The 27,058-nt window shown below is 40.4% G+C and overlaps 1 protein-coding gene across 6 annotated transcripts in view; it reads left to right on the top strand.

The window, feature by feature from the left end:
• LOC136841668 (tyrosine-protein phosphatase 10D-like) overlaps positions 1 to 27,058 on the top strand; it is a 246,365-nt gene that overhangs the window by 28,533 nt on the left and 190,774 nt on the right. For all 6 annotated transcript variants that reach the window (XM_067108852.1, XM_067108851.1, XM_067108850.1 and 3 more), the window contains 2 exons: positions 8,411 to 8,513; positions 12,174 to 12,376. In XM_067108852.1, the coding sequence (XP_066964953.1) occupies positions 12,208 to 12,376 (169 nt within the window). In that variant the 5' untranslated portion in view covers positions 8,411 to 8,513; positions 12,174 to 12,207. The remainder of the gene's footprint in view (positions 1 to 8,410; positions 8,514 to 12,173; positions 12,377 to 27,058) is intronic.

The raw sequence follows: 27,058 nt of genomic DNA, 5'->3' as shown, positions 1-27,058 counted from the left end.
GCTTATCGGGTAAATATGGAAATCAGGCAAACAAGAAATTAAGGAACATTGAAAGTAGGAATGGGAGGGGAAAATTTCTTATCAAGGACCTGGTGGATGATTTTGTAGACTAGTTTGGTTGGGAAGCAATGATTGTTAAAATACCGGATTAAAAATACAATTTCACAGTGAAAAGCAGCCCAATTGGATTTTAAAGTAAGAGCTCTATGTACAAGTGTATGTATGGCATTGATTTTGAAATTAAAAAAGCAAAAGCTATAAAAATTGGAGCCAAGGTCCGTAAATGTCTTCTTCCTGCAAATGGTAAGTGTTAAAATGATATTGCTCATTTGAGACTAAAACAGCTAAAGAGCTAACTTACCTTCACATGCTTTTCCAGAGTAAACTTGATGTTGCTGTGAAATTGATTCGCAAAGTGTAAAAATCTCTCTTCATCATAGTCATTTTTAAACAGTACAAATGTGTCGTCTACAGTATGTACCGTGAATAAAATAGGGGATGGGAAGACGGGGCAGTCTTCCATAATGTGCTCTTCCAGGAACACATAAAGACATTAGCAAAAGTTGGGCCCAGAAGTGACCCATTGCCACCCTGTCCACCTGTTTGTATGAATTATTGTTAAAAAGAAAAGCCGTGTCCAGCACGGCCAATTCTAAAAAGGGTTCTAAAAGAGTCAATGTTAAAATTACAATAAATAGAACCGGGTTGTTTAAATAATTTGGCCAAAATTAGATCAAGGGTTTCTTTCACAGGTACATTCGTGAACAGTGGTTCAACATCTAGACTAGACATATGTAAGTCTGAGTCCTATGAGAGTATTCCAATTTTAAATTCTTCAGAATTCTTCAAAGTACTGTATATTGGTTTCGGGTCAGTGGCTCCAATAATGGTACTAAGAATTTTGTTTGGAATCTCCATGTGTTCTTGCGCCCGCTCCTTTTAACATGTGAAGTTTTCCCTGTTCCTCGATTGTATAAATAAATATATGTATGTATGTATGCATTATGTATGTATGTATGTAATATCAGTAGACACAATGAAAAACAGTACATCCAATAATCTCTGTAAAAAACTTTTAAAACCCCACACGATACTTGTACTAGCAGTGGTTGTTTACACTTATAAATCTACTTTAAACTGCGACCTGGTCCAAAGCCCAGGTGCACATGCATCGTGAGTGGCTTACATGTTTTGGCGCTTTCAAGTTTTTGTTCCTGTTTATTAAACTTTTAAAACTTATGTAATCTTCAGTCTACTTTAGTAAAATCACCCTAACTTCCTTCCCTACTTCTTCATTTAACTATCCTTTTTCTACATAGTAGGTACTTTCTTTGTTTCCACCTTCCTTTTAATTTGCACTGATCTGTTCCTTCTCAACATTTTACACACACTCACATGCATGCGCACACATATATACGTATATGTTATGTAAACATAATATAAATTATATAAACAGGAACAAAAACTTGTAAGCACCAGAACATGTAAGCCACTCACGATGCATGTGCACCTGGGCTTTGGACCAGGTCGTAGTTTAAAGTAGATTTATAAGTGTAAACAACCATTGCTAGTCCAAGCATCGTGTGGGGTTTTACAAGTTTTTTTAGAGATTACTGGAGGTACTGATTGAATGAAGTACAAGTAGAGACGATGAAAGACAACGCAAATGTGCAAGAGGTTCATGTATATACAGTAAGTTCTTGTACTCTTTTTCGTTGTGTCTACTGATATTACCCATAGGGTAAATGCAGGTAGGAGTCCCAAGCTATTAACAGTACCTGTAATAATGAAATACATAAATACATTTTTATATAATACAATACATGTACACTTTTAACATAATATTTTTTATATGATACAACATATGTACAATTTAATGTAATAATTTTATTAAAAATATACTTAACTACCACTGTCATATCCACTACTGTTTGTTAGCTACAAGATACAAACAGTACCTTCATATATAATAATAGTATAGGTCATGATAGTGAATAATAATTTAGCATTCGGACTTCGTATAGAGGTCTGTATACGGGTTCAATCCCACAAGCCGGCTGATCAGAGAGGCAGACACTTTGCTATCCGTGTAGACATCTATTGGGATTATATATGTAATCAACGGATAGGTTTGCAGGGGTAAAAAGCAAATGGATAATTACAGACTAAATACACACATAAAACAAAGCCACTACAACACGTTTTTCTAAAACATAACAAACATCTCATTAGTCTCGAACTCTCGCCATACCCGCGCAATAGCTTCTCGCTGCTGGGAAGAAAGGGCGTTCAAGGTCTATATGATACATGAAACATACGCCTAAACTTTAGGTCTTGTTGTTTGTCAGGCAGGGCAGCCGATCGAGACCACAGGTTAACCTTTGTTTAAAGCCTTTGAAATCAAAAGTCCTTCTTTGTAAAAGAAGGCATCGTGCCCTGATGACCCCATATAAAAAATGGGAATAAAAGCACGTTAAAAGAAAAAGAAGAATAGAAAGATACATATACCAATTTATATACAGTCTATACATATATCTTACATGAAAGAGAACAGGAACCTTTCAGTTGTCATCTATTGGAAAAATTACATTGAAATATAACCTTGAATACCAGATGGTTAATTGCCAGGGGGTAAAAAACAAAAGGTTAATCCACAGCAAATCTGGGATCATGCAGTCACAAACTAATCCAAATGGGTAAGATTTCGTTTGCCTTATGGTTAAGTATATATTTGGATTAGTTTGTGACCGCATGATCCCGGATTTGCTGTGGATTAACCTTTTGTTTTTTACCCCCTGGCAATTAACCATCTGGTATTCAAGGTTATACATGTTTTTGTATTTTGTAAGCCTAAACTTTAGTATTTCTTGTTGTTTGTTCTTACGTTCAGTTTGTGACAGCTCGATCCCAGATTATCCTGGATTAACTTTGTTTATTACCATTTTGACAACTGACCATCTGGTATTCTTGTTCTTTTTGTTTACTTTGTAACCTTCTTTATATCTGTCTCATTCTTATGGTGCCCCTGATGATGCGTTAATAAACGTGAAACCAGCTTGGTACTGAAAGTTGGTCTTGGTCTGGAATTTTCAGCGTTGTTAGAAACTGGAATATATGATCTCAAATATTTTTTTTTTTATATATATATATCCAAATGTATGTATGTATGTATGTATGAATTTTTATGTATTTTTATGTATGTATGTATGTATGTAATTGTATTAATATATATTATATATATATTATATATATATATATATATATATATATATATATATATATGTGGTTATGTATGTATGTATGTATGTATGTATGTATGTATGTATGTATGTATGTATGTATATATATATTATATATATATTATAAACAATATATATATATATATATATATATATATATATATATATATATATATGTAGTCTATTATTATATATATATATATATATATATATATATATATATATATATATAAGATTTATATATATATATATATATAATACTTAATTTTGACAAAGGAAAATTTATTTTAAAGGGAGAGACCTCTGTCATGGTGAAATAACCTTTCAGCACTTATTTCTAGGTAAAGCTATTATTTAAATATACCAGAGAAAAGCTAAAAAGCTAAGCTGGAGTTACTACATCATCACGTTATAGAGCTCCATGAAATGGAGTCGTCTGTATGGGATCAGGGTGAGATTGTCACAATCACAGGCCTCCAGCCCTGTAAACATTCCCAATGTCAAAAGTCCCACCGAGTGATTTTAAATTACAAACCCCTGGCACCATAAAAGGACTGTAAACTAAAAAAACTGGCGTCATAAATAAGACATTCCATTTTTAGCACGCGTCGCTATTGTTCAGCTTTTGTGTGTGCGCTCTTTTGTGGCCCATTTTTTATGTATGTATGAAGGGAAAACTAATTTTGGTAGCCACTGGGTGTCCTCAGAGGGGTATTTCTTATGGTGCCCCAGAGCTTTGTAAGACAGACCAGCCAATAACAAGAAATTCCACCGTAGTTGGTCTTGGATCTGGAATCATCAGCGTATGGGATGATATTAGAAACTGGAATCCGATATTGATCTCAAATTTTTTTTTTTTTTTTTTTTCAACTACAGCAACCTATATTCCAAAAAACACACTTAATAATACTTCACTGGGCGAACCTTTTTTACTGCCATTTTTATGAAATGTTCGAACTGAAATTAACATTAAACAGTTGGCTACAGTAGCAAAGTTGGATCAGATTTCATAAGCAGGTGGAACACCTGATTTCGATTCTGTTAACCACAGAATTTCGTGGTTAACAGAATCGAATGCTTTTCTAATACTGTATCAACAAAACGGCCATAAACATCCGAATTACTGTTGCTGTAGTATAGGTAAAATTCTCTCGATGTCAAACAAACAAAACTAGTGGAATTGCTAACTTTCAATCCATGCCTGTAAATACACATGGAAACTCGCAACAAATTTACGGACCTAAGGTGGTAGTCTGATTGAATGTTACCAAATATTCATTACTTCATATTAACAGCTTTTTAAATATCACGCAGTAAATCTCGATAAGATTTTGAATATATCTTTGTTGTTAATACTTAATCTTCCGAGTTTCATGTAACTTTTTGTTTTAAAGCTAATAAATATCTGTATGCAGACGGATAACGCTTACAACCATAACCTGGTTCTTTCATGTTTTGCAGCTCTGACTTATTTATTTTTAACTTGGCACGACCTGCGTCCATAATTCCTTATACCTTATGTCTGTTTGATTCTACCACATCATCACGTTATAGTGATCACTGTAATTCTGTTGTCATTCATCGTCTGTTGTTGATCACTTTCAATCTCTTTCTAGATCCTAAAGACAAACCAGAACAAGTACACCTTGAGGTTCACATTTCTTGTCCCAAACAAGGAGCAGCACGATGATATTTTAAATCATCATTCCAGCCTGGTAAAGTTTAAAAGGACTGTTTCGGGCCACTAAAAATAACATTGAATTCATAAATAAGAAATTCAACGATGTTATAATAATTTAACCTTTGCTGCTAAAATGCAGGCAGCAAAAGAATGTGTGATGCAGTATTCGTACTTTTTTTCAATTTTCCTAAGTCCAGGTAGGCTGATGGATAAAGATAAATATTCAGATTTTCTGGACATGCATTTTAGATTAAAGTCGGAAAAATGTTGAGAAAATTATTATTCAAAATGAAATGGTGTTGATTAAATCTGAAAACAGTATTGTTCTCAGAATCATGTATACACTACATGTAATGCAGTTACTGTATAACTGATGTTGGAATTACTAGCTAGTATGTGAATAGGTTAGCAAATATTCCAAATCTTGAAATTTATGCTCTTTTAATGTTTAGTACTTGCCTGCATAAAATACAAATGACTAATGTGCACAATGGAGCCTGCATAAAATACAAATGACTAATGTGCACAATGGAGCCGTTTGCATAAAATACAAATGAATTTATGAACTTTGTGCAAAATGGAGTTAATGTTTCCTTTGAATTTGTGGTGCGGTTAATCTTTTATAACCTTAGTGATTTGGTTCATCTCTGTTGGTTTAGCACCTTCCAGAGGTCTACATCAGCTCTCTTATCCATTTTCAACTCTTCCCATATGAGCTGCCTTAAGGCAAGGGCCTGTGCTGGCACAGTGACAGCTGAATCAAACCAACTACTACTTAGTTCGATTTTTTGCAGGACAGCTTTTCTTGATCATGTGATTCCCTTGCACCATAAGTCCCAGAAGATTCTGAATTTAATATAAATGCAGCTTGAAATTGTCAAGTGTAAAAGAAATTTAAAAATAAGTCGGGAAATTTTACAGTCCGGATGCAGGTCCGACCTGCGCGTGAACAGTCCATATATCTTCATCCCAGATGGAAGCGTATGACTTACATTGTTCGTGACAAGCGGACAAAGGCTGTTGAGAACATAATGCTTTACAGGAGGCCTGTAAAGCAAACAAACTTCTCGCCTTTTTCTTAATCCCAAGCAACTAGTCAAAACAGATTTAGTCACTTCCATAAGTAAACAAAAGCAACAGCTGCCTCTAAGTAATGACTTGGTATCACAGGATGCCCTTATCTACCATTGCAGCCAGATCCTGATGAGTGAAACTCTTATCTATGAACTTTGTTGGACAGCAAATTCAACATCCATTCAGATGTTATGAATGTCATTTAAAACAGCAAATAAAAAAGTATAAGGTAAACTCGTAATCAATGTTTTACCGAACAGAAGTAGTCATTGAATTAAAATCACTGTACTTTCAAGTAACGTCAGACACGCAGGATAGAGCCAGTGATGGTGCTGAAGCTTGTCTATGAGAATGGGCTCAGAAGAAATTCTTATGTAAGCAATAGTTAGAAGTATGAGTATTAGCACTTTTGCTCATATATAATCTTGGTGAGGAAAATGAGAAAACATAACATATATAGTAGGTACATAAGCAAGGTAAGAGAACAGAACGATGTGGGAATGGCACAGGGAATGACTGGTGATTGTAGGTTTATTAAATGATTAAAAATAGTGAAGGTAAAGTGCGCAGGATGGTGGAAGAATCTTATTGTTTACTTTGCAATGAAGGAAGTTGCACAGAGGAGAGAAGGAAGTTGGTATAAGTGACAAGAAAGTGAAGGTACCAGAGACTAAGGGTAGAGAACGTAATGACTCCAGGCTTTGCTGAAGATTTGGAAATGAAGTATGCCAAGGCAGCCTGGGATTTTTTAGGTCATTTAGAAAGGACTGAGCTACCCTATAAACATGAAGAGCATGCTGGGTATGTGTATGGAAGAATATAAAATATCACATGAAATGTTTTTAAGCAGTTTAACCTTAATCTAAACATTTTTGTTACTAATTAATGGTGATGAATTATTGCACCCCTTTCTAGACAAAAAACATGTATTATCAGAGGGTTATATTTACTCCTGATGTGGGGATGAAAGAGAAGTTATCAACCAGAAAAGCACCCAGAGTACACAGCTTGTCAAAGTCAAACTAGTATGTTATATCAAAGTTTTACATTACAATAATTACAGTATAACATATGTATGCAAATCGTAGCTCTGTTTTCATGAGGCTCAGTAGTAAAATGCATAACTGTCCCTTGTTCATCATTTCCTGTTATTTTTGTGTGTGTGTGTGTGATTTTTAAATGCATAGAAATACATCTCGAGTTATAGCCCATAAAAGTATTTAACATGTTAAAAGCATCAGTTAACTGTTGACTTGAGAAATTTTGAACTCACGTTGAATATACAATCTATGATAAAATGATTTCAGGGGAAAAGGCGGGGCATACTGTACATAATATTTTACAGGGATGATGATGACTATGTTAAATGTTTTGAGGTAATCCTTATGCAACTCAGAATTTTAACTAATCTGGTGCTGTACTCTTCAGGCCCTAGTGGTGTCGGATTATGTGACGGTCTGTATAAAAAAGTGTAGTGCTTTGTCAGGAAAGACCAATCCAACTGGAGTTCTCTCCTGTGTATCAGCAATAGATAGAAATGAAGCTGCATCTTCCATTCTCCTTCATTGCATATTTTTTTTATTTATTTAATGCTAATTTTTTGTCCCCATATTTGTTACCACCTCCACCAAGGATCTTTAGTATGTTCAGTTTGTCTCTTTTTATCTTTCTGCCTGTCAGCAGTGTGTCTACAGAACTAATAAACTGGTTTTGTGAAAAGGTGCATTAAGTTGAGTAATGGTTGATAACACTTAGGTGTTGTTCTGAGGAATTTTTCTTGTCACTGTTCATTGTTATTTCACTGATGAGTATGTAAGGAAAACCACAGCTGCCTGCTGTATGTGAAAGGAAATATAAAGTATACAGAGCATGATATTTTAGTATTTAGGGCCATGGAATAGGCGGCCTTCATGTGAAAGAAATACAAGCAGGGTCAAAAGAAAGATATCCAGTTACAGATTGAAAGAATTCAGAATCCTGATCTAAACTGAATGTCATTAAATATGCACAGATCAGCTGTCTTGAAAATCCTAAAGCACTGGATTGGAAAAAGGTTGCATTGTGGAGTGCCCTCTCCAGTTGGAAAGTTCGTCCTTCCTGAGTAGGGGTCTTAAAGAGGGATATTAGTTTTAAAAAAAGTACAGCAGAAGCCATGTTTACAGCTTTGTGTCCACTTAGAACATTTGGTTTTGGGGATTATATTAGTACCGACAGACTTTGTTGGAATCAGTAAAACAAAACCCAATTTTACCAACAAAAACATTTAACGCATGTAATCCTTGGAATTTAGGAATAGCTGGTATTTTTAACGTTTCCACTGTAACTAGTTTCTGCAGTTTACATATCAGGTCTGGCATTTCTTTTCATCATACAAATGAGGATTTTGTGAATTACGGTATCTTTTCTTTTTCTCCAGATTTCACCATTCCTGCTCCTCAGTACGTCAACATCACATTGGCAGCAAATCAAAGTAAAGCTCTGGTCACCTGGGAGTGGGATCCTGTAAACTTGGTAGATAGGTAGGTTTACTTTTTATACCTTTTCCAGTTTATACTTGACAGTACAGTACTGTATATTCATCTGCAGATTTCACAATGGATTGTTTGGTGCTCCCCTAGGAAGGCTGAGAAACTATACAGCATGCTTTCAACATATTTTTTTCATGTTTTACATGGTAATTATAAAGATCTGTTAGCTTTGCAAATTGTGAGGCCTCATGTTAAAATTACTTATTTGGTTAGTTCTTATAAATCATCATCTGTTTTTTTTATCCTTGGCCATTACAGATATCTGTTCTTTGAAGTCGTGAATCAAGGTTATAGTGTAGATTAAATTTGCTCATTGTAAAGAGATAATGAGAAATCTCTTTGAAATTTACTATAGTTTTCTATCACTGTAAATTCCCCAGTGTCTCACCTTCAGTACAAATTTTTCAATAATTACTCTAGCTTATGGCTGAGGTAAAATGTTTTAGCAGTAAGTGGGTTGTGTATACAGTATAACTTAGGGAATTGCCTACCTACCCCTCTGTGAGCACCAGATCCAGCTAGCCCAGCAGGTAGTACTAGAATTATGGCCCTGAGCTCATGTTAGGGGCAACTGCTGCCTTGTAGGTTAAGGCCTCTTTAGGCAAAGGCTAGGTCTACAACCAAAAATTGTGGCCTTGCTCAAGAGGAGCAGCAGAATTCATTGGCAGCACGATGATGGATAGGATTAAGATGGTGAGTATTTTTTTTCCTCAGCTTTAATAGCAGAGATCATTGGCCGTAGTCAGCTAGTGACTGTGCTCTACTAGGAACAGGCTATCCTTTAGTGTGAATAGCCATGAATCTTCAATGGATAGGCACAATTTAGAAATAGCCCCATTCTTGAGGATATGGGCCTGCTAATAATCTCTTGGTTTATAGGTATACTAAATATAAATTGAAAATATTAAATAGGAACATAAAAACCTAAAATCAGATTGGAAAGACAAAACAAGTAGATGGATTAAAATCACCCAGCCCAAAAAAAAAAAAATTGACAGAGCATGTAGGTGTGATATAACAAGGCTTCTTGAAGATAAAAATCATTAGGCTTTTGCCGGTGAATTTCGAAATAGATTAGTAGTTATTGAAACCATATCTGAGGAAGGAACAGATAATGAATGAGGACTGGCTTAACATCATGCTTTTTTCCAGCATATTTGCTGGAAAAAAGCACTGGGATATGGGTAACAAGACAAAAGAAATTCTGGATATCAGATAAGACTTGAGGTACTGTAGACAAAAGCGGAGGGTAAATATAAATACAGAGATACTTTTAGGAAAGAGGTGAAGAACACAAAGTAGAACGTGCCCAGTACTCAAGTCTTTATAGTAAAGACATAAGAGGAACCATTTGGACAAACATGCTGATGTTGACAAAGCCTTGTATTGAGGTATATATGTTTGGGTAGCCCCCACAATTATCAATGAAATATCTTTTGCAAAAATAAAAAGAGAAAAATAACTATCAAAAGGAGGGATAGGTCAATAATATCAGAAGAAGAAGAGAAACAGTGCTGTGTGGAACTCTTTGAGGTCATGAATGAGAGATAAGAGTGTGTGATGAGCAGACTGGTATACCAGAAGCTGAGAGAGACCAGAATGTGCTTATGAATGAATTCAGGGCTTTTAAAGTGATGGAATTACTGCAATTATGATTTTAGCCGAACCTGAAATGTCACTTGATGTAACAAGACTCTTTTGCTGTCTATTTTATTTAAGGATAATTTCAATTAGCTTAACATAATGTGAATGCTACTGCGACACAAGACCATCTATAATACTGGTTATGTAGAAAATGTCAAATGGCTTCTCATAATCAACAAAAGCCATCAAAAGTGGGTTTTTTATTTCCATATTCTGCTGCACAATACATCTTAACATAAATATGTATCGATCTGTGCAACTCCTGCATTTTCTAAAACCAACTTCTTCACCTGATGTAACAAGACTCTCTTGCTGAATATGGAATTGGGAAACAAAACCTGAGATTGGGAATTGTAATTCATAGCAAAGATTACCAAGGAAAGGTGACCTGACTGAATGTGGTAACTGTAGTGGTATCACTTGTTTTGGTTGTCATGAAGGTATTCAGCATGCTTATTTTCATTAGGCTGGAGAAAGAACCTGATGAAATGCTCAAAGGTGAAGAAGTTGGTTTTAGAAAATGCAGGAGTTGCACATTGATACATGTTTATGTTAAGATGTATTGTACAGTAGTGTATGAAAATACAAAAATCCACTTTTGATGGCTTTTGTTGATTATGAGAAGCCATTCGACATTTTCTACATAACCAGTTTTATAGATAGTCTTGTGTCGCAGTAGCATTCCCATTATGTTAGGCTAATTGAAATTATCCTTAAATAAAATAGAAAGCAACGGCCATGTTGATGGGCTCTTGTCAAGTAAATTTGCAGTAAATAAGAGGGTGCTACAAAGAAATGATATTTCACCTTTGTCTTTGCCTCCCTCATAGGTTTTATAAAGAAAAATTGGTTAGAGAGGAAAGACAAGGTGTAGGTTGGAGTAACAATAGAAACTTGACAGACCTAAAAGATACACTTCAAGATTTACAAAGTTTGCTTAACAGGGTGCATCATATATGTAGCAAGGGGGACTCATAATAAATCTGAGAATAGTAGTACATAATGAGGACAGAATATGCACACAACAAAGGGATGAATTAACACTTTAAAGAAAGGATTAATGAGGTTGAATCTTTCAAATATTTAGGGACAACAAAATCCAGTACAGGTTCTTAAAAGCTGGAATTCAGTGAAAGACTAAAAAATGTAAATCGGAAGAAGGGGAGGCTGAATAACATTTAGAAATTGAATAGACTGAAATTGCACACCAAAGTTAAGATTATGCATGAGTCTAATTCAATCTTTATTGCTTTATGGACATAAACCGTGGTATGACAGTACAACTGTATCTAAGAGATTTTGTCAATTTTAGAATAAAACTTTAGGAAGAATTTTAGGAGTAAGATGTGAGATTAGATTTAGAAATGATACCATAAGAGAAATTATGGAAGTTCTATGTGTACAGTGTATGAGATGATGCTGAAATTAAAATAGAGATGGCTTGGACACATCCATAACACAACCCCTGGGAGAATAGTACATGATAGTGTTAGCTGGACTCTTGTGAACAGCAGAAAAGTTAGGAGATCCAACTTGGATGGGTGGAGATGAATGGAGATTTGTGTAAGATATAACAATTAGACAGTTCACAGAGGCCCTGTGTCACATAGCTTGACAAAGAGGACGAATTCTCTTATAGCTGTTTAATTTAAACAGTCTGTCAGTGTCTTTCTTTACTCATTGCTTGGCATTCTTTTTCGTTCTGACTGACTTAATTCTTTAATCAAAACTGTATTTCTTCTTGTAGAAAACCATCATACAATTTTTGTTGCAAAAAGTCAGATACAGTTTTGAGTATAATAATAGCCCAACCTTTTATGCAAAGATACCAATACTCGCATGAAATATCATGACACATTACTTGAGCCAAACTGTAATTTTTTTTGTTAAGCCAAAGGTTTTATACCTATCGCCACAGTTATACTCTCTCCTCTTTGATGGTTTTCTTGAGTTGACATGGATATTTAGTAATGAAATTATATTTTGTTTTGTGTTCTGCTATTTCAGGTTCTTAGTAAAGGTTAGATGTCATGAACGTGCCATGAAGTGTTGTGGATCTTGTCATAGCAACTATACAACTGAAGATAATTCAACTGAGATTGCCTTTGGGGTGGATGGAGCTACCAGGTATGACATCCAAGTGGCTGCAAGTTCGAGAAATATAGTTGGAAAGTACAGTTCTACAGTGTCCATAGAAACAAACTCAACTGGTTAGTGTAATTGTACTGTTTTAAGAAAATTGTCTTTTGCCATTAACCTGAAGTGATGATTACTACAATTCAGGTTTGGAATTTGATATTTAAGCCCTTTTCAGTTTTGTTAATATGTGCAGACAAACTTTAGCAAAATTTCTGTTTAATTTTACTGTGAGTTGATTTCTTAAACTGTGTTTTGAGCATTCATAGGCATTCAACAACTAAAACCATTTGCCTATAATGGATAGCAAAATACTCTTGAATAAGAGCAAATGATGAAATATAAGGTCATGGCATCAGACACAAGGTGTGACACAAACCAGTTCCCTCACAGAAAAACAAATCATAGGTTCGTTAACCTTTGTGCTTGCTATGATTTTTAGCAGGCCTTCCCAGTCCAGCTGTCCTGTCCTACCTCACAACCCGGTAAATTCTCTTGTAACGCTAGGAGACTTAGCAGACTCATTGACTGCATACACAGTCATTCAGACTCAACTAAGTTTGAACTACTGTTCTTACCTGCTCTCTGATAATGGTATAACTCAATTCTTTCCTATCTTTTGATAAGTTAGCTAAATGTTTCAAGTTTAATCTCAGTCAAGGAATGTTATTGTAAAATCTTTAGGTTCAAAAATAGGGTAGAGTTTAATAAGCGTCCTCAAGGAATTACCTTCCATGGTCTACCAGAGCTCCATGGTGACCAAACTAATATCAAAGAATTCTCTTCTAGTTGGTCTTTTTGGCCAGGTATTGTGTCGTAATGATTAACATTATAACACGTGATGGAGTATATAATGGACTCAGAGATAAGAGGGCACTTTCCCTTATCTTCGAAGAAGCTGAACCCAGTTTTCCCAATGTCAAAAGAACCTGCAAGAAAGAGAAGTGACTATTGCACATGCACATCCGCCCTCTTGTTTACAACTGGGCTGTTAAAGACCAAGGAGCCATTGCCCATGTCTTTTCATCAGGGAAGTGGGAGGATTTTGAGGACTCAACAACAACTACCAAAAAAAGGTTTTTCCTACATCAAAACCTGTTTTTTGATAGCGTAGTTGCTTGTTTCATCCTCAAGTAGCCTTGCAAAGAAATTGACAGGTGACAAAAAAGGCTTAAGCTCTCAATTTTTAATCCCAACACCCCACAGGAAAAATCATTTCTGTTCCAAGGTCAAGCCACAGATTTCAAGTCCCATTCTTTATTCCAAATACTCTTCAGGTTTTGGTAACAAGGAACAAGAAACTATACACGAACTTATGTTTTAGGATGTAGTTCTACAGTGCTTACCTAAGCACGCTGAGTTTGGGTGCAGTACTGTCGTCCTTCTCCCAGTGATAGTTGGCACACTCACCAGCAATAATAACACCCCTGGTTTTCTGCCACCTACTGATACACAGTGTAGTCGAATTTGTTCGAGCACGTGGCAGTAATTTAACCCATGACCACCCCGTACATTCGGAGACTTCTTCGAAAGAGACATTTCTGAAGAAGGCCAACAACGTACTTACTTTCCTATCATCATAATAACCTAGGAAAGGAGTGTGGATTTGCCTTTTTAATGAGAAACACTACAGTCATTCTCAGCCCTTGTAGGGGAGTGGCTAGTTTGTGCTAGGGTGTAGTAAAAGAGGACCCTGTGGGATGTTTCCCGTGACTTCTAGGTAAACCTTAAGTGCTTGAACCAGGCATAATGTCTTGTCTGCTACATTGAGTTTTCTTATAAGAATAGATTTCCTTTTTAAAGGATCCTTATTTTTGGCCAGGAACGATGGGCCAGGGGGCAGTAATAATTGATGGTCAGCTGTTTGCGTGATGCATTGTCCCCCATCTAAGAGAGCCCAGTCAGTTCACTAATACGAGCTCCTGATGCTAATGCAATCAAGAAGATAACCTTTTGTAGCATGTGCATTGTGGTTGTATTGGGTCTGCTGAATTGAGGGGTTGATAGAAGTCTAAGCACCTTGTTCAGGGACCAAGTAATTGGAAGCCTTTTGGGAGTGGACCTTTGTAGAGCAAAAGACTGAAGGAGGGAGGTGACAACTTCTATACTGGAGTCAATCCCGAACCCATAAAGTAAGGTTTCGTTAATGCAGTCTTGTATGCCATGACTGTTGTAACCGCAAGGCATTTGTCTTCAAAAGGGTATATATAAGAAAAATAAAAAGTGTTCTATAGAAATTTCAACTGGGTTCTCAGTATGGATATAATCTAACTATATCTTGCATATGGACTGGTATTGCCAGATAGATGATGTCCATAGAGAGTTTGCTATTACAGTACAGTGAGACCCCCTGTGAGGTGCATTGCAGACATGTGCCACTTCCTTGCTTGTGCCATCCAAAGGATGGCTAGCATTACCATACTGAGAGGAGGTGAATGTGATCCTGGCTTCTGATGTAGGATACTGTAGTTATGTTGTCTGTCTCTCTTCTGGAGGTTTGAGTGTTTTGGGAGACAAAAAGACAGCCATCAGCTCCAGGAAATTGATATAAGAATTCCTCAGAGTAGCTGATCACCTCCCTGCCACCTGACGATCCTCCCAATGTCCTCCCAACCTGTCAACGAGGAATCTGTGTGCATTGTCCCTCATACAGACGGAGGAGTCAGGGTGACCTGTTTCACCAGAGATTCCTTCCAGATCCAAGGCGGAAGTATCTCCCCAACTTTTTAAAATCTTTTGATGAGGTCGGTCTCACATCTTTTTTCTTGCGTGCGATAGCCAGAATTTGTCCACATTTTTAGTTGCAATCTACGTATTGGATCTATTACTGATGCGAACTGCAGCAGGCCATCATACATTCTGATTGCCATCTGGAAACTCTGGGCTGTGCAAAGAACCTTTTGAGGACTTACCTTATTCTGTTTTGAGTATGATGGGGAGAGACAACAGGCTGTGAAGAGTATCCCAACACAGTCCCAGCTACTGAAAGTGTCTTCTGGGAGTAAGGTAGGATGTTTTCAAATTTATTATGAAACCTTTTGACTGTAGTCTATTGACCATTGCTCTTAGGTTTTTCAAGCACTCTTTTCTTGTGGGCTCCCAGATCAACCAGTTGTCTTATAAGAGGTGCAAAATAATGAGCAGGAGAACGAGTACTGCTGGTTTATTCAGAACGCAGGCCGCTTATAAAGCGGCGTGCAGACATCACACAGAGGAATACAATAGAAATCAGGTGACCCGAGGTCAATTACTCTTGGTATTAATTATAATGGATAAATACAAGTAACATAAAAGGTAAGTTAACAAGAATTGACATAACAACATTCTAACACATGTGCAAAGAAAACAGATACAAATGAATTAGTAGTAGATACGTATTTATACAGGAAAAATAGGGCTAATTTTGCTTGACCTAATCTCGTAGGAGCGTTATCGTAGAAAACTGGAGGTTGACCATAGAAAACCTGCTTAGCGGGGACTTTACAGTCTTGGTAGGCTATTAGTTGTCTTCCTTTTGTTTGAGTTCCTCAACAAATACCGTTGCTAATTTTGTAAAATATTCTTTAGGCAATGTTTAGCCCAAAGGGCATGACTTTGAATCTGTATGTATCTTTCCCTATCTGGAACCTTAGGAAGGGGCAGAAGGGAATGGCTATAGGATGTGCCAGTATGCATCCTTCAGATCTATAGAAACTGTCTAAGTCCCTTTTGGAATGATTCACCGTACTTAGGCAACGGTAATTATATAAAGTCTCTGCTCATTGGGTTCTCTGTGATGAACATCGCATTTTCTGCGGTGCCTTCACATGCGACCTAAGGTCGGACGAACACAATCTTATTATAATTGTGAATTGTATATTTATTGCCTGTTCATATGCCCTTGTACCACGTATATGTGTCAGAGTATTTTTATGTCCAACCAGCTATTATTAATCATCATTTTTCTGTATGTACCTGTCCTGTTTTATCTAGAGAAATAGTTTGACCTCAGGTCACTTGTAAATTTTTGTACTGGCGGTCTCTGCATATATGCCGACGTCTGCACTCCGCTTTATAAGCGGGTCGCTTCATCAATAAACCAGCAGTACTTGTCTTCCTGCTCATTATTTCGCACCTCTCACAGTGGTGGCCCCCAGAGTGGTTCCCGGAGCCATTAACCCTTTAACGCCGAAGCCCTATTTACAAAAACGTCTCCCGTATGCCGGCGGCGTTCGGTGAGTTAGTGCCGAAGCGGAAAAAAGTTTTTTTAAAAATCACAGCACGCTTAGTTTTTAAGATTAAGAGTTCATTTTTGGCTCATTTTTTTTGTCATTGCTTGAAGTTTAGTATGAAACCATCAGAAATGAAAAAAATATCATTATCATATATAAATATTGGAATATATGAATGACAGCGAAAAAAAAAAAAACATATAATTGTATACAAATCGCGCTGTAAGCAAAACGGTTAAAGCTAATGAGTTAATTTTTTTAGTTGTATTGTACACTAAATTGCGATGATTTTGGTATATAACAAATTTTAAAACGATCAAAGCAACACAGAGAAAATATTATCACAAAATGACGCATGAATTCGTAACATGCGGACGTAAAAAAATGTTTTTTTCAAAAATTCACCATAAATCGAAATATTGTGCTAGAGACTTCCCGTTTGTTGAAAAATGAAGCTAATTGATTGAATATTACTAGACTGTAAGTGTTTTAGCTTACAATTGCAGTTTTCGACCATTTTGGTCGAGTTAAAGTTGACCGAAAGTCGAATTTTTTCTATTTATCATGATTTATATGGAAATATTTCAAAACTGATAAAAGCTACAACCATGGGTTATTTTTTGTTGTATTGTACATGAAATTGCGCACATTTTCATATATAAAACTTTATGTAACGACTAATTTAAAGTGGTGCAAATATTACGACAACGAGACGAAAGAATTTCTGAGATGTTCGGCCGAGTTACCGCGCAGACGTAAGGAAAATGTTTTTTTAAAAAATTCACCATAAATCGAAATATTGTGCTAGAGACTTCTAATTTATTGCAAAATGAAGTTAAACGATTGAATATTTGAATGTAAGAGTTTTAGCTTACAATTGCGTTTTTTACCATTTCGGTCGAGTTAAAGTTGACCGAAGGTTGAAATTTTGGCAGTTATTGTGATTTATGTGAAAATATTTCAAAACTGATAAAAGCTACAACCATGAGTTATTTTCTGTTGTATTCTACATGAAATTGCGCACACATTTTCATATATAAAAGTTTATGTAACGACTAATGTAAAACGATGCAAACATTACGACAACATGACGAAAGAATTTCTGAGATGTTCGGCCGAGTTACCGCGCGCAGACGTAAGGAAAAAAATTTTTTTTCAGAAATTCACCATAAATCGAAATATTGTGCTAGAGACTTCCAGTTTGTTGCAAAATGAAGGTACATGATTGAATATTACTAGAATGTAAGAGTTTTAGCTTATAATTGCGTTTTTTACCATTTCGGTCGAGTTAAAGTTGACCGAAGCTTGAAATTTTGGCAGTTATCGTGATTTATATGAAAATATTTCAAAACTGATAAAAGCTACAACCATGAGTTATTTTCTGTTGTTTTTTACATGAAATTGCGCACATTTCCATATATAAAACTTTATGTAACGACTAATATAAAACAGTGCAAACATTACGACAACGTGACAAAAGAATTTCTGGTGCGGACGTAAGGAAAAAGTTTTTTTCAAAAATTCACCATAAATCGAAATATTGTGCTAGAGACTTCCAATTGGTTGCAAAATGAAGGTAAATGATTGAATATTACTAGATCGTAAGAGTTTTAGCTTAAAATTGCGTTTTTTGACCATTTCGGTCGAGTCAAAGTTGACCGAAGGTTGAAATTTTGGCAGTTATCGAGGTTTATATGAAAATATTTCCAAACTGATAAAAGCTACAACCATGGGTTGTATTTTGCTGTATTGTACATGAAATTGCGCACATTTTCATATATAAAACTTTATGTAACGGCTAATATAGAACAGTGCAAAAATTACGACAAAATGACGAAAGAATTTATGAAATTTTCGGCTGAGTTACCGCCCGTGCGTAAGAAAAAGTTTTTTCAAAAATTCACCATAAATCGAAATATTGTGCTAGAGACTTCCAATTTGTTGCAAAATGAAGGTACATGATTGAATATTACTAGAATGTAAGAGTTTTAGCTTACAATTGCGTTTTTCGACCATTTCGGTCGAGTCAAAGTTGACCAAAGGTTGAAATTTTTTGTAGTAGACGTACGGTACGTCCACTCGGCACCCAACAGACAATTTTAGTCGACGTATGATACGTCCAATAGGCGTTTAAGGGTTAACTGACCCAAACGGCAACTTAGTCTTGGCCCGATGAACCAACCCACGCCCCTAACGGACTAACTACGGCGCTCTAACAGAGCTTTCGGGCATTACCGACCCTCATCGGCAAATCGCTGGCATCATTAGCGGACCCAAACGGCACACTCCCAAGTGTGTATTGATGCAAGTGTTCCCTCACACTCCAAGTAAGAGCGCAGAATGAGAATGGACACAGACATCCCCACCCACATACAAATTACCGCAAATTTCTCGGAGGCAGATGTCCCCCTCGTGCAACCCCCTCCCACGCACTCCTCCACGCTGGTGCCCGCTCCCCACACGATGCCCTGCCTGACGGACCAACCAAGGGCGGCCCTCAGCATAAAGCTGCCGCCATTCACCCATCAGAACCCAGCGTTCTGGCTCTACAGGGTCGAGGGGCAATTCAGGGTGGCAGGCCTGACCGACGAGGTGTTGAAGGTGGGCATCGCCATCAATGCTCTACCGGAGGAGATATACGAGAAGGTCGCCCCGTGGGTGATGACAACGACGAGCCCTGCCACCTTCCAGGAGTTAAAGGCCACTCTCGTCGAGACCTGCTCCCTGCCTGTCTCCAAGAGAGCCGCCCGTGCTCTCGACCTCGCCATCAACCCCTAGCAGGACACGAACCTCTTGGGGACGTGGCATGCCCTCCAGGACCTCCTCCTCTTCCCCAACACTGACAGCAGTGGCAGGCGAAGAGAGATTAGCCTGTCGAGGGAGATCTTCCTGCAGCAGCTACTCCCAGAGGTCTGTGGGCAGATCACAGAACCATACACCCTGCCGGTCGAGGACCTGATCAAAGTGGCGCAGCAGCTGACGGACTCCACGAGGGCAGTGAAGCGGGCGTCCACGCCCGCACACCCATCAACTGCCTCCAGCCGGAGGACCCCACCACAGGAGGCATCAACGCTGTCGACAGGAGGAGGCCACCCCTCCAGCAGAAGAAGGAAAGGCTGGGGCTTTGCTATTACCACCAGAGGTTCGGCAAAGCTGCCCAAAATTGCGAAGCCCCCTGCCTTTTCTTCCCTCCAAAAAATGGGGGAAGCGGCGGCCACCCTCACAGGCCGGCATGGCAGCAGCATCCGAAACACCCAGGGACCCCGCGCCAGTAGGCTTCTACATCTGCGACACTATCTCTGGCAGGATGATGCTGATCAACACTGGGGCCATGTGGTCAGTGTTCCCACCTTACAGAGAGGACTGCAGACGTCCGCTGGACCCGGCTGCCTCCCTGACGGCCGCCAACGGGTCTCCCATCCTCTCCTACGGCACCAGGCTCCTGTCGTTCTCCATCCTTGGCTGGAGGTACAAGTGGAACTTCATCGTCGCGGACGTTAGGACCCCGCTCCTGGGTGTGGACTTCCTCACCAACTTCGGACTGGCAGTTGACGTCAGCCGCAAGCACCTGCTGGACACCAAGTCCTGCCAGTCCCTGCCCTTGTCGCCAGGCCCCAGGGAACCCACAATCTATTCCGTTGCTCCCCACCAGTACGGCTCCCTCCTGAAGGAATTCCCGGAGGTGTTCAAACCCGAGCTTCATCAGGTGCCTGGGGCCCCTGCCAAACACGGGATATATCATCACATCAAGACAGGGGGACCCCTGACGCACGCAAAGTTCTAGAGGCTTCCCCCACAGCGCCTTCAGGAGGCCGATAAGGCTTTGCCGAGATGGAACGGATGGGCATATGCAAGAAGGCTCCCAGTCCAGGCCCCCCCCCCTTTCACATGGTACAGAAAGTGGACGGCACCTGGTGACCCTGGGGTGACTACAGGCGGCTCAACCTTGCTACAGAACCCGACCACTACCCTCTACCAAACATGCAGGACCTAATGGTCTCCTTCCACGGGGCCAAAATATTCTCAGAGTTAGATCTCTTTAAGTCAAATTTTCAGGTACCAGTAGCTCCAGAGGACATCCCCAAAACTGCCATCGTCATGCCTTTTGGGTCCTACATCTTCACCTTCTCCACCTTCGGCCTGAGGAACGCAGGGGCGACCTTTCAGAGACTGATGGACAGCATCCTGGGGGACCTGAACTTTTGTCTGCTACGTCGATGATATCCTAATTTTTTCCAGATCCCACAGGGAACACCTACGGCACATCCGGAAGGTCCTGCAGTGCCTGCAGGAGAGTGGTCTCGTCATCAGGTTTGACAAGTGCACCTTTGAAGTCGATAAGGTGGAATTCCTGGGCCATGAGATATCCCCAGGAGGCGTCCGCCCAGTTTCATCGAAAGTCGAGGCCGTCGTCAGGTTCCCCACCCCTACCTCCGTCAGGGCCGTACAAGAATTCCTCAGAATGGTCAACTACTACAGGAGGTTCATCTCTGGGATCGCGAGCACCATGACTCCCCTGACGGAGATCCTCAAATGCTGTCCGAAGACCTTAGAGTGAGGCCCCGACAGCAAAGGGCCTTCTCCCTGATGAAGGCCGCCCTCGCCAAGGCAACAGCTTTGGCCCACCAGGACCCCAGCGCTCCCCTCCAGCTGACAACGGACGCCAGCAATGTCGCCTGAGGGGCTGTCCTAAAGCAAGTCATCAACGGAGCCCCTCAGCCCATCGCCTTCTTCAGCAGAAAACTCAGCCCCACCGAGTCCTGCTACAGCACCTTCGACAGAGAACTCTTCATGGTGTACCAGGCAGTACGCCACTTCAAATTCCTCCTGGAGGGTACCCCCTTCACAATTTGGTCGGACCACCAGCCGCTGGTCCACGCCTTCACGAAGCTGGGGGATGCATGGTCCTCCAGGCAGCAGCGGCACCTCGCGGCCATCGCGGAGTTCACCTGCACCATCAAGTACCTCCCTGGCAAGAAGGACCCAGTAGCTGTCGCCCTCTCGAGGATCGAAATCAATGCAGTGCAGCTCGGGATCGACTAAGAGGACCTCGCCCGTGAACAAGCTGCCGACCCAGAGACTCCAGCTTACTGAACTGCCATCACGTTGCTGAAGTGGAAGGACGTGCCCCTCGGCCCTGGAGGGCCAACACTGCTGAGCAACGTAAGCACTGGTCACCCCCGCCCACTGGTGCCCACCTCCCGTCGTCGGCTGGTCTTCGACGTCATCCACGGACTGTCGCACCCCTCCAGCAGAACAATGACTAGGCTGCTGGCGGAGAAGTTCATCTGGCACGGCATACGGAAGGACGCAACGGCCTGGGCAAGGCAGTGCATACAGTGCCAGGCCAGCAAAGTAGGGCGGCACACCGAATCGAGGGTGGGCGACTTTCCCCAGCCGGGGAGACGTTTCGGGCACATCCACGTCGATGTAGTGGGTCCTCTTCCTCCATCAGGAGCAAGATACCTTCTAACAATCGTCGACCGCTCCACCAGGTGGCCCAAAGCCCACACCCATGGAAGAAGCCACCTCCAGTACGTGCGCAGAGGCCCTCCTTCCCAGCTGGATCAGCCGGTTCGGTGTCCTGGACCATATAACTATGGACAGGGACCCTGCCTTCCTGTCCGAGCTGTGGACCACCCTGGTACGCCTGTTGGGGACCACTCACCACAGCACCACCGCCTACAACCCCGCAGCCAATGGAATGGTGGAAAGGTTCCACCGGTCCCTGAAGGCATCCCTCATGGCTCGTTGCACCTCTGAGAATTGGACGTACCAGCTGCCCTGGGTCCTCCTCAGGCTGAGGACCACCCCCAGAGCCAACAGTGACCCGTCTGCAGCATAAAAGGTCTTCGGGGAGACCCTCGTAGTCCTGGGGGAACTCATCACAGAGGACCAGGACGACTTCACAACGCAGAGGCTCCGCGACAGGGTTGGGAAGTTTGCCCCCTGCCAGCGGACATATACCGACAGGACGTCCCCCTTCATGCCTCCCAGTCTATCCTCCGCCACCCACGTCTTCGTCAGAGACGATGCCGTACATCCACCCTTAACCAGGCCCTACAGGGGGCCTTTCTTTGTACTTGAGAGGAACAAGAAGGCATTCCGGGTGGCTGTCCACGGGAAGGAAGACTGGGTATCGATAGACCGTCTCAAGTCCGCATTTCTGGAGGAAGACGTCGGGGGCATTTCCCAAAGCCCCCGCAGGAGGTGGCGTCCCCACAGCCCACCCCGTCCGCAAGAAAACATCGTGGACGCCCCCAGAAGGCCCCAGGACCGGGCTGGAGAGCAACCCAACACACCCATCCACAGGGCACCGAAGAAGACAACCCCCCCCTCCCAGCTGGCATCGAGAAGGCGGGGCTCCCTCTGCCACCCCAGCAGATACCTGCTTTGATCAGATGTTACCTATGTCTTGGTGGGGGGGGGGGTATTGTAAAGTCCCCGCTCAATGGGTTCTCTATGATGAACATCCCATTTTCTGTGGTGCCGTCACATGCGACCTAAGGTCGGACGAACACAGTCTTATTATCATTATTGGGAATTGTGTATTTAGTACCTGTTTATTTGCCCTTGCACCACGTATATGTGTCAGAGTATGTTTATGTCCAACCAGCTATTGTTAATCATCATGTTTTCTGTATGTACCTGTCCTGTTTTATGTAGAGAAATAGTTTGACCTCAGGTCACTTGTAAATTTTTGTACCCGCAGTCTCTGCGTATACACTGACGTCCGCACGCCGCTTTATAAGCGGGTCGCTTCATCAATAAACCAGAAGTACTTGTCTTCTGCTCATTATTTCGCACCTTTCACAATTATCCGAAACTTTTGGCAAACAATGTGCTTGTTCAATGTTGATTGGTTGAGGATTACTCTTCTTTTGGAGGAATCCTTTTTGAGGACACTGAAGAGATGTACTTGGTGGCAAATAGACGCATGTTTCTCTATGGGCCCCATTAACAGGGCTTTTCTGTACATATAAATAATGCTGTCCCCCACAGGGAAAAACTTCCATTGTCTGTGATGTCGTAGTAGCCGACCCCCAGCCATACAATTCCTCTTGGTATCTCCTCTTCCTCTGCTTTTGCCTCTGACATTCCAGGTGTTGCTTTTCCTTTTTTTCCCCAATAAAATGGTTTTTGGACCTTGTGAAAAAGGATGTCCTTGCTGTTGTTGCTGTCTCTTTGTAGGGAATTATCCCTTCTGACCACCTACTTGTTTTTTGAGGAAAACTTTTGGGGGTGACTGAAGGCTTATATGATTTCTGATCAAAGGGAGCCTTTTTTGGGGTTGAGTAAAGGGAAATTTTAGGTTCTTTGTTTCCTGAATTCCCTTTTCCCCAGAAGAGCGTACACTGCACAATTCTGTTGGTGGCATGCTCATTTGAGTTGAGCCACAACGGACTCCTCAAACAGTCTTACAGAAGGGGTTAGAATGTAAAAATGCAGTGACATTGGGGAGTGATTTGATTGGGCCCTCCAATGCTTCCATTTGCGCTTTTTTGCGCCATTGTAGGAAGTCACAGAGTGCTTCCCATCGGGTTCTCACAAGACTTTTGGCCTCAACAGCAAAAATTATCCAGGGATCTTCTGGAAGCCTTTAGGTGGCAACTTCCAGCAAGGTGGTAGAGGTTATAATACTAAGGAGTTGGAGCCTACCATAAAATTCTGACGAGGCTGTCTCCTCTGAGTCTCTTCTCATAGGGGTCCCAAACTGCTGAGTAGCTATATCTAAGGGAAGCTTTTTCCTTTCAAAAGGGAGTTGCAGCATTGCCCTTTCCTTGGTGTAATTTCTTGAAACAGGGATGACTGTGGCAGATGGTTTTAATTCTGCCATTGTCTCCTGTTTTTAGTCACTACAAATTCTGAAATCTGTCTTCACGTGATTAATATTTTTGAAAGTGAAGGGACAGAAAGCTGGGGCTACTTGGTGAGCAACTTGGGTCTTATTCAAAATGGAAGTAGAGATCCATTTTTCATTGACCTAGGAAAGGGTGATTCCTATAGCTTTTAATGCTATATGCACAGGTAAGAAAACCGTTTCTGTTAGTGGTTTCTCCATGCCTGGTGAAGATGGTACCAGGTGCCATTCTGTATTAGGGAATACTGCCATTTGTAAATTCTACATGTGTAACTTCAATCATAGTTTTTCTCTCATTAATTACATTACTTGCCATCGGGAGAGAAAATGCACGTTGAGGCGTCTCGCCAAGGATTATCAGTATCATCAGGAGTGAGTATTGGAGCCCCTATTATGTTTTGATCTGAAGCTCTGTATTCTGAACTTACCCTTTTTTCGCTCCCAGTCGGAATTCTCACAGACCTTGTTTGGGCAGCATTTGTATCCACACTCACTTTTCAGTTACAGGATGTAGTACTTTACACTTTGGGGTGTACATGACTGACTTACTTTCCTTTTTGAAATCATGCTTCACGCCCCTTATACATTGCCGTTCTGTGGCAAGGGCATCTTTTATGGTACTCAATTTCCTTACGGAATTGATCAAATGCCGCAAACTGTGTATCCCTTTTGGAGGAGCTTGCCACAAGCTCTGTATCCCTTTTGGGGGAGCTTGCCGCAAACTGTGTATCCCTTTTGGGAGAGCTTGCGCAATCTAACTGAGCTTCAGCAACTGAACTGCAGCTGCCTGTTAATCAAGGGGCAGAAGTCCTGGGCAAGTTACTATACCCCTCAAAAAATGTAGTCATTTCAGTCTGAGTTAGGTGGATCCCAGTATCCCTTTTGGGGGAAAGATCCTATTCAGCAACAATAGCTACACGGGGAATAGAATTCCTTCTGGAAGGTTTCTCACATGACTAGCTAAAATTAGTGTCCCTGAGCCTTCTGGGTTCAGCAGGGCCATTTCAGTGGCAATGTCCACTTCATATTCTTTTATAAGAATGTCAACCCCATGTGAAGATTCCTCTACTTCCTCTGTGGGGTTAACCTGGGAGGTATTGGGAACTGATGTTACTAGGTTTTGGCCCAAACATTGGTGCTGTTCAGAGAAAGGGTTAAGTATCTGCTGCTGGAGTTCTGCTGGAAAGATATAATCTCCCCCTTCCTCGCCCCTACTGAACCCTAGGACCCATTGAGAAAGCTTAAAGGGAGCTGTTTCATCCTTAAAACTTTCTGACAGGAGCATACTACAAATCTCTCCTACATCTGGCAACCAAGCAATTTTTTTTTTTTTTTTTTTTTTTTTAGGACTTTGCTCATGGCAGGTGGTATGGGCTGTAGCCACTGGCAAAAAGTGAACCGAGGAATTTGCTACTGAACACATGAACTGAGGATCCTGCCTAATGGTGGCCCTGTAGTGATATAAAGCAAGTTGTTATTGGAAGCTAGTCTGTATTAATTGTTTTAAAGTGAGGGACACTGCTGTAGTGCCTCATATAGTTTCCATGTTACAGATTAACTTGATTACAAGTGTGCAATTGTAATATATTTAATTTAACTTAAACCATCTAAGGTTTAGGTTAGTTTTCATACTGTTAGTCCTTTTGCAATGGCCAAGTGAAATTTTTAATTCCAGCTGTCATGCCATTCAGACTAACTGCTATGAACTAATTTGTTTAACTAATCCAAGCTACTGTTTTATATAGCTTAGGTTAATGCTTCTAGTATAATCTACGTTAAGCTAAGAATAGAGGATTTCTTAGAAGGGTCTTGCTTAACCAGTTCTAGGTTTATTTAAAACTTAAGGATCTAAACTATAAAGAAAATAATCCTCTTATAATCTGGTTTTCTGTTTTATGTGGCCGAGACTACCTTTTTATCTGATATTCAGCCATCGCTGTTTTAGGCTAATAGTAGGACATTCCTTAAAAAGGTGTTCCTACTTAATCTGGTAAGGCTACTGCCTGTTCTAGGTTTATATCACCTTTAAGGATACAGGCTACATAAGACCCTACTAGTATGTAGCCTTACAGACATGCTACCGAGTTGTAAAATACTAGGTTATTTTATTTAGCCTAGGATACTGTTTATATATACTCCTAGGCTTATTTGTTCTTTCTTAGCCAAGTATAGGGTATTGCCTAATCCAGATTATTATAGATCACTCTTCAATGTATAGGCCAGGCTATATGAAAATGGAAAACATACTACAGTAAACCCCCCGTATTCTCGTTCTCATGGTTCGCGGACTCACGCATTCGCGGGTTTCTCTGTGGAACATATCTAGCCATCATTCGCGGAAAATTCGCCCATTCGCGGTATTTTTCACTGAGAAATATTCACTAATTACTGTATCTTCATATAATTTTCATGAATAAATGCACTTTTTGTGATAAAACTATTAAAATACTCAGGTATAAGCATTTTTACAGGGTTTTTCTTTGTTTAAGCTATCAAAATGGGCTGTTCTAAGTGTTTTTAGAGGGGTTTTAAGCATTCGCGGATTTGACCTATTCGCGGGGGGGTGTGGGACGCATCCCCCGCGAATACAGGGGGTTCACTGTAATATGTAACCTTATAGTTAGTCTAGTGTTTTTTTTTGCCTAACCCAGGTTGTTGTTTATATCCAATCCTAGGCTATTTGG

Source organism: Macrobrachium rosenbergii, chromosome 9 (genome assembly GCF_040412425.1).
Source record: "Macrobrachium rosenbergii isolate ZJJX-2024 chromosome 9, ASM4041242v1, whole genome shotgun sequence".
NCBI classification, from domain to species: Eukaryota; Metazoa; Arthropoda; class Malacostraca; order Decapoda; family Palaemonidae; genus Macrobrachium; species Macrobrachium rosenbergii.
Note: the sequence above shows the minus strand (reverse complement) of the source record. Positions and strands in the feature narration are given on the sequence as shown.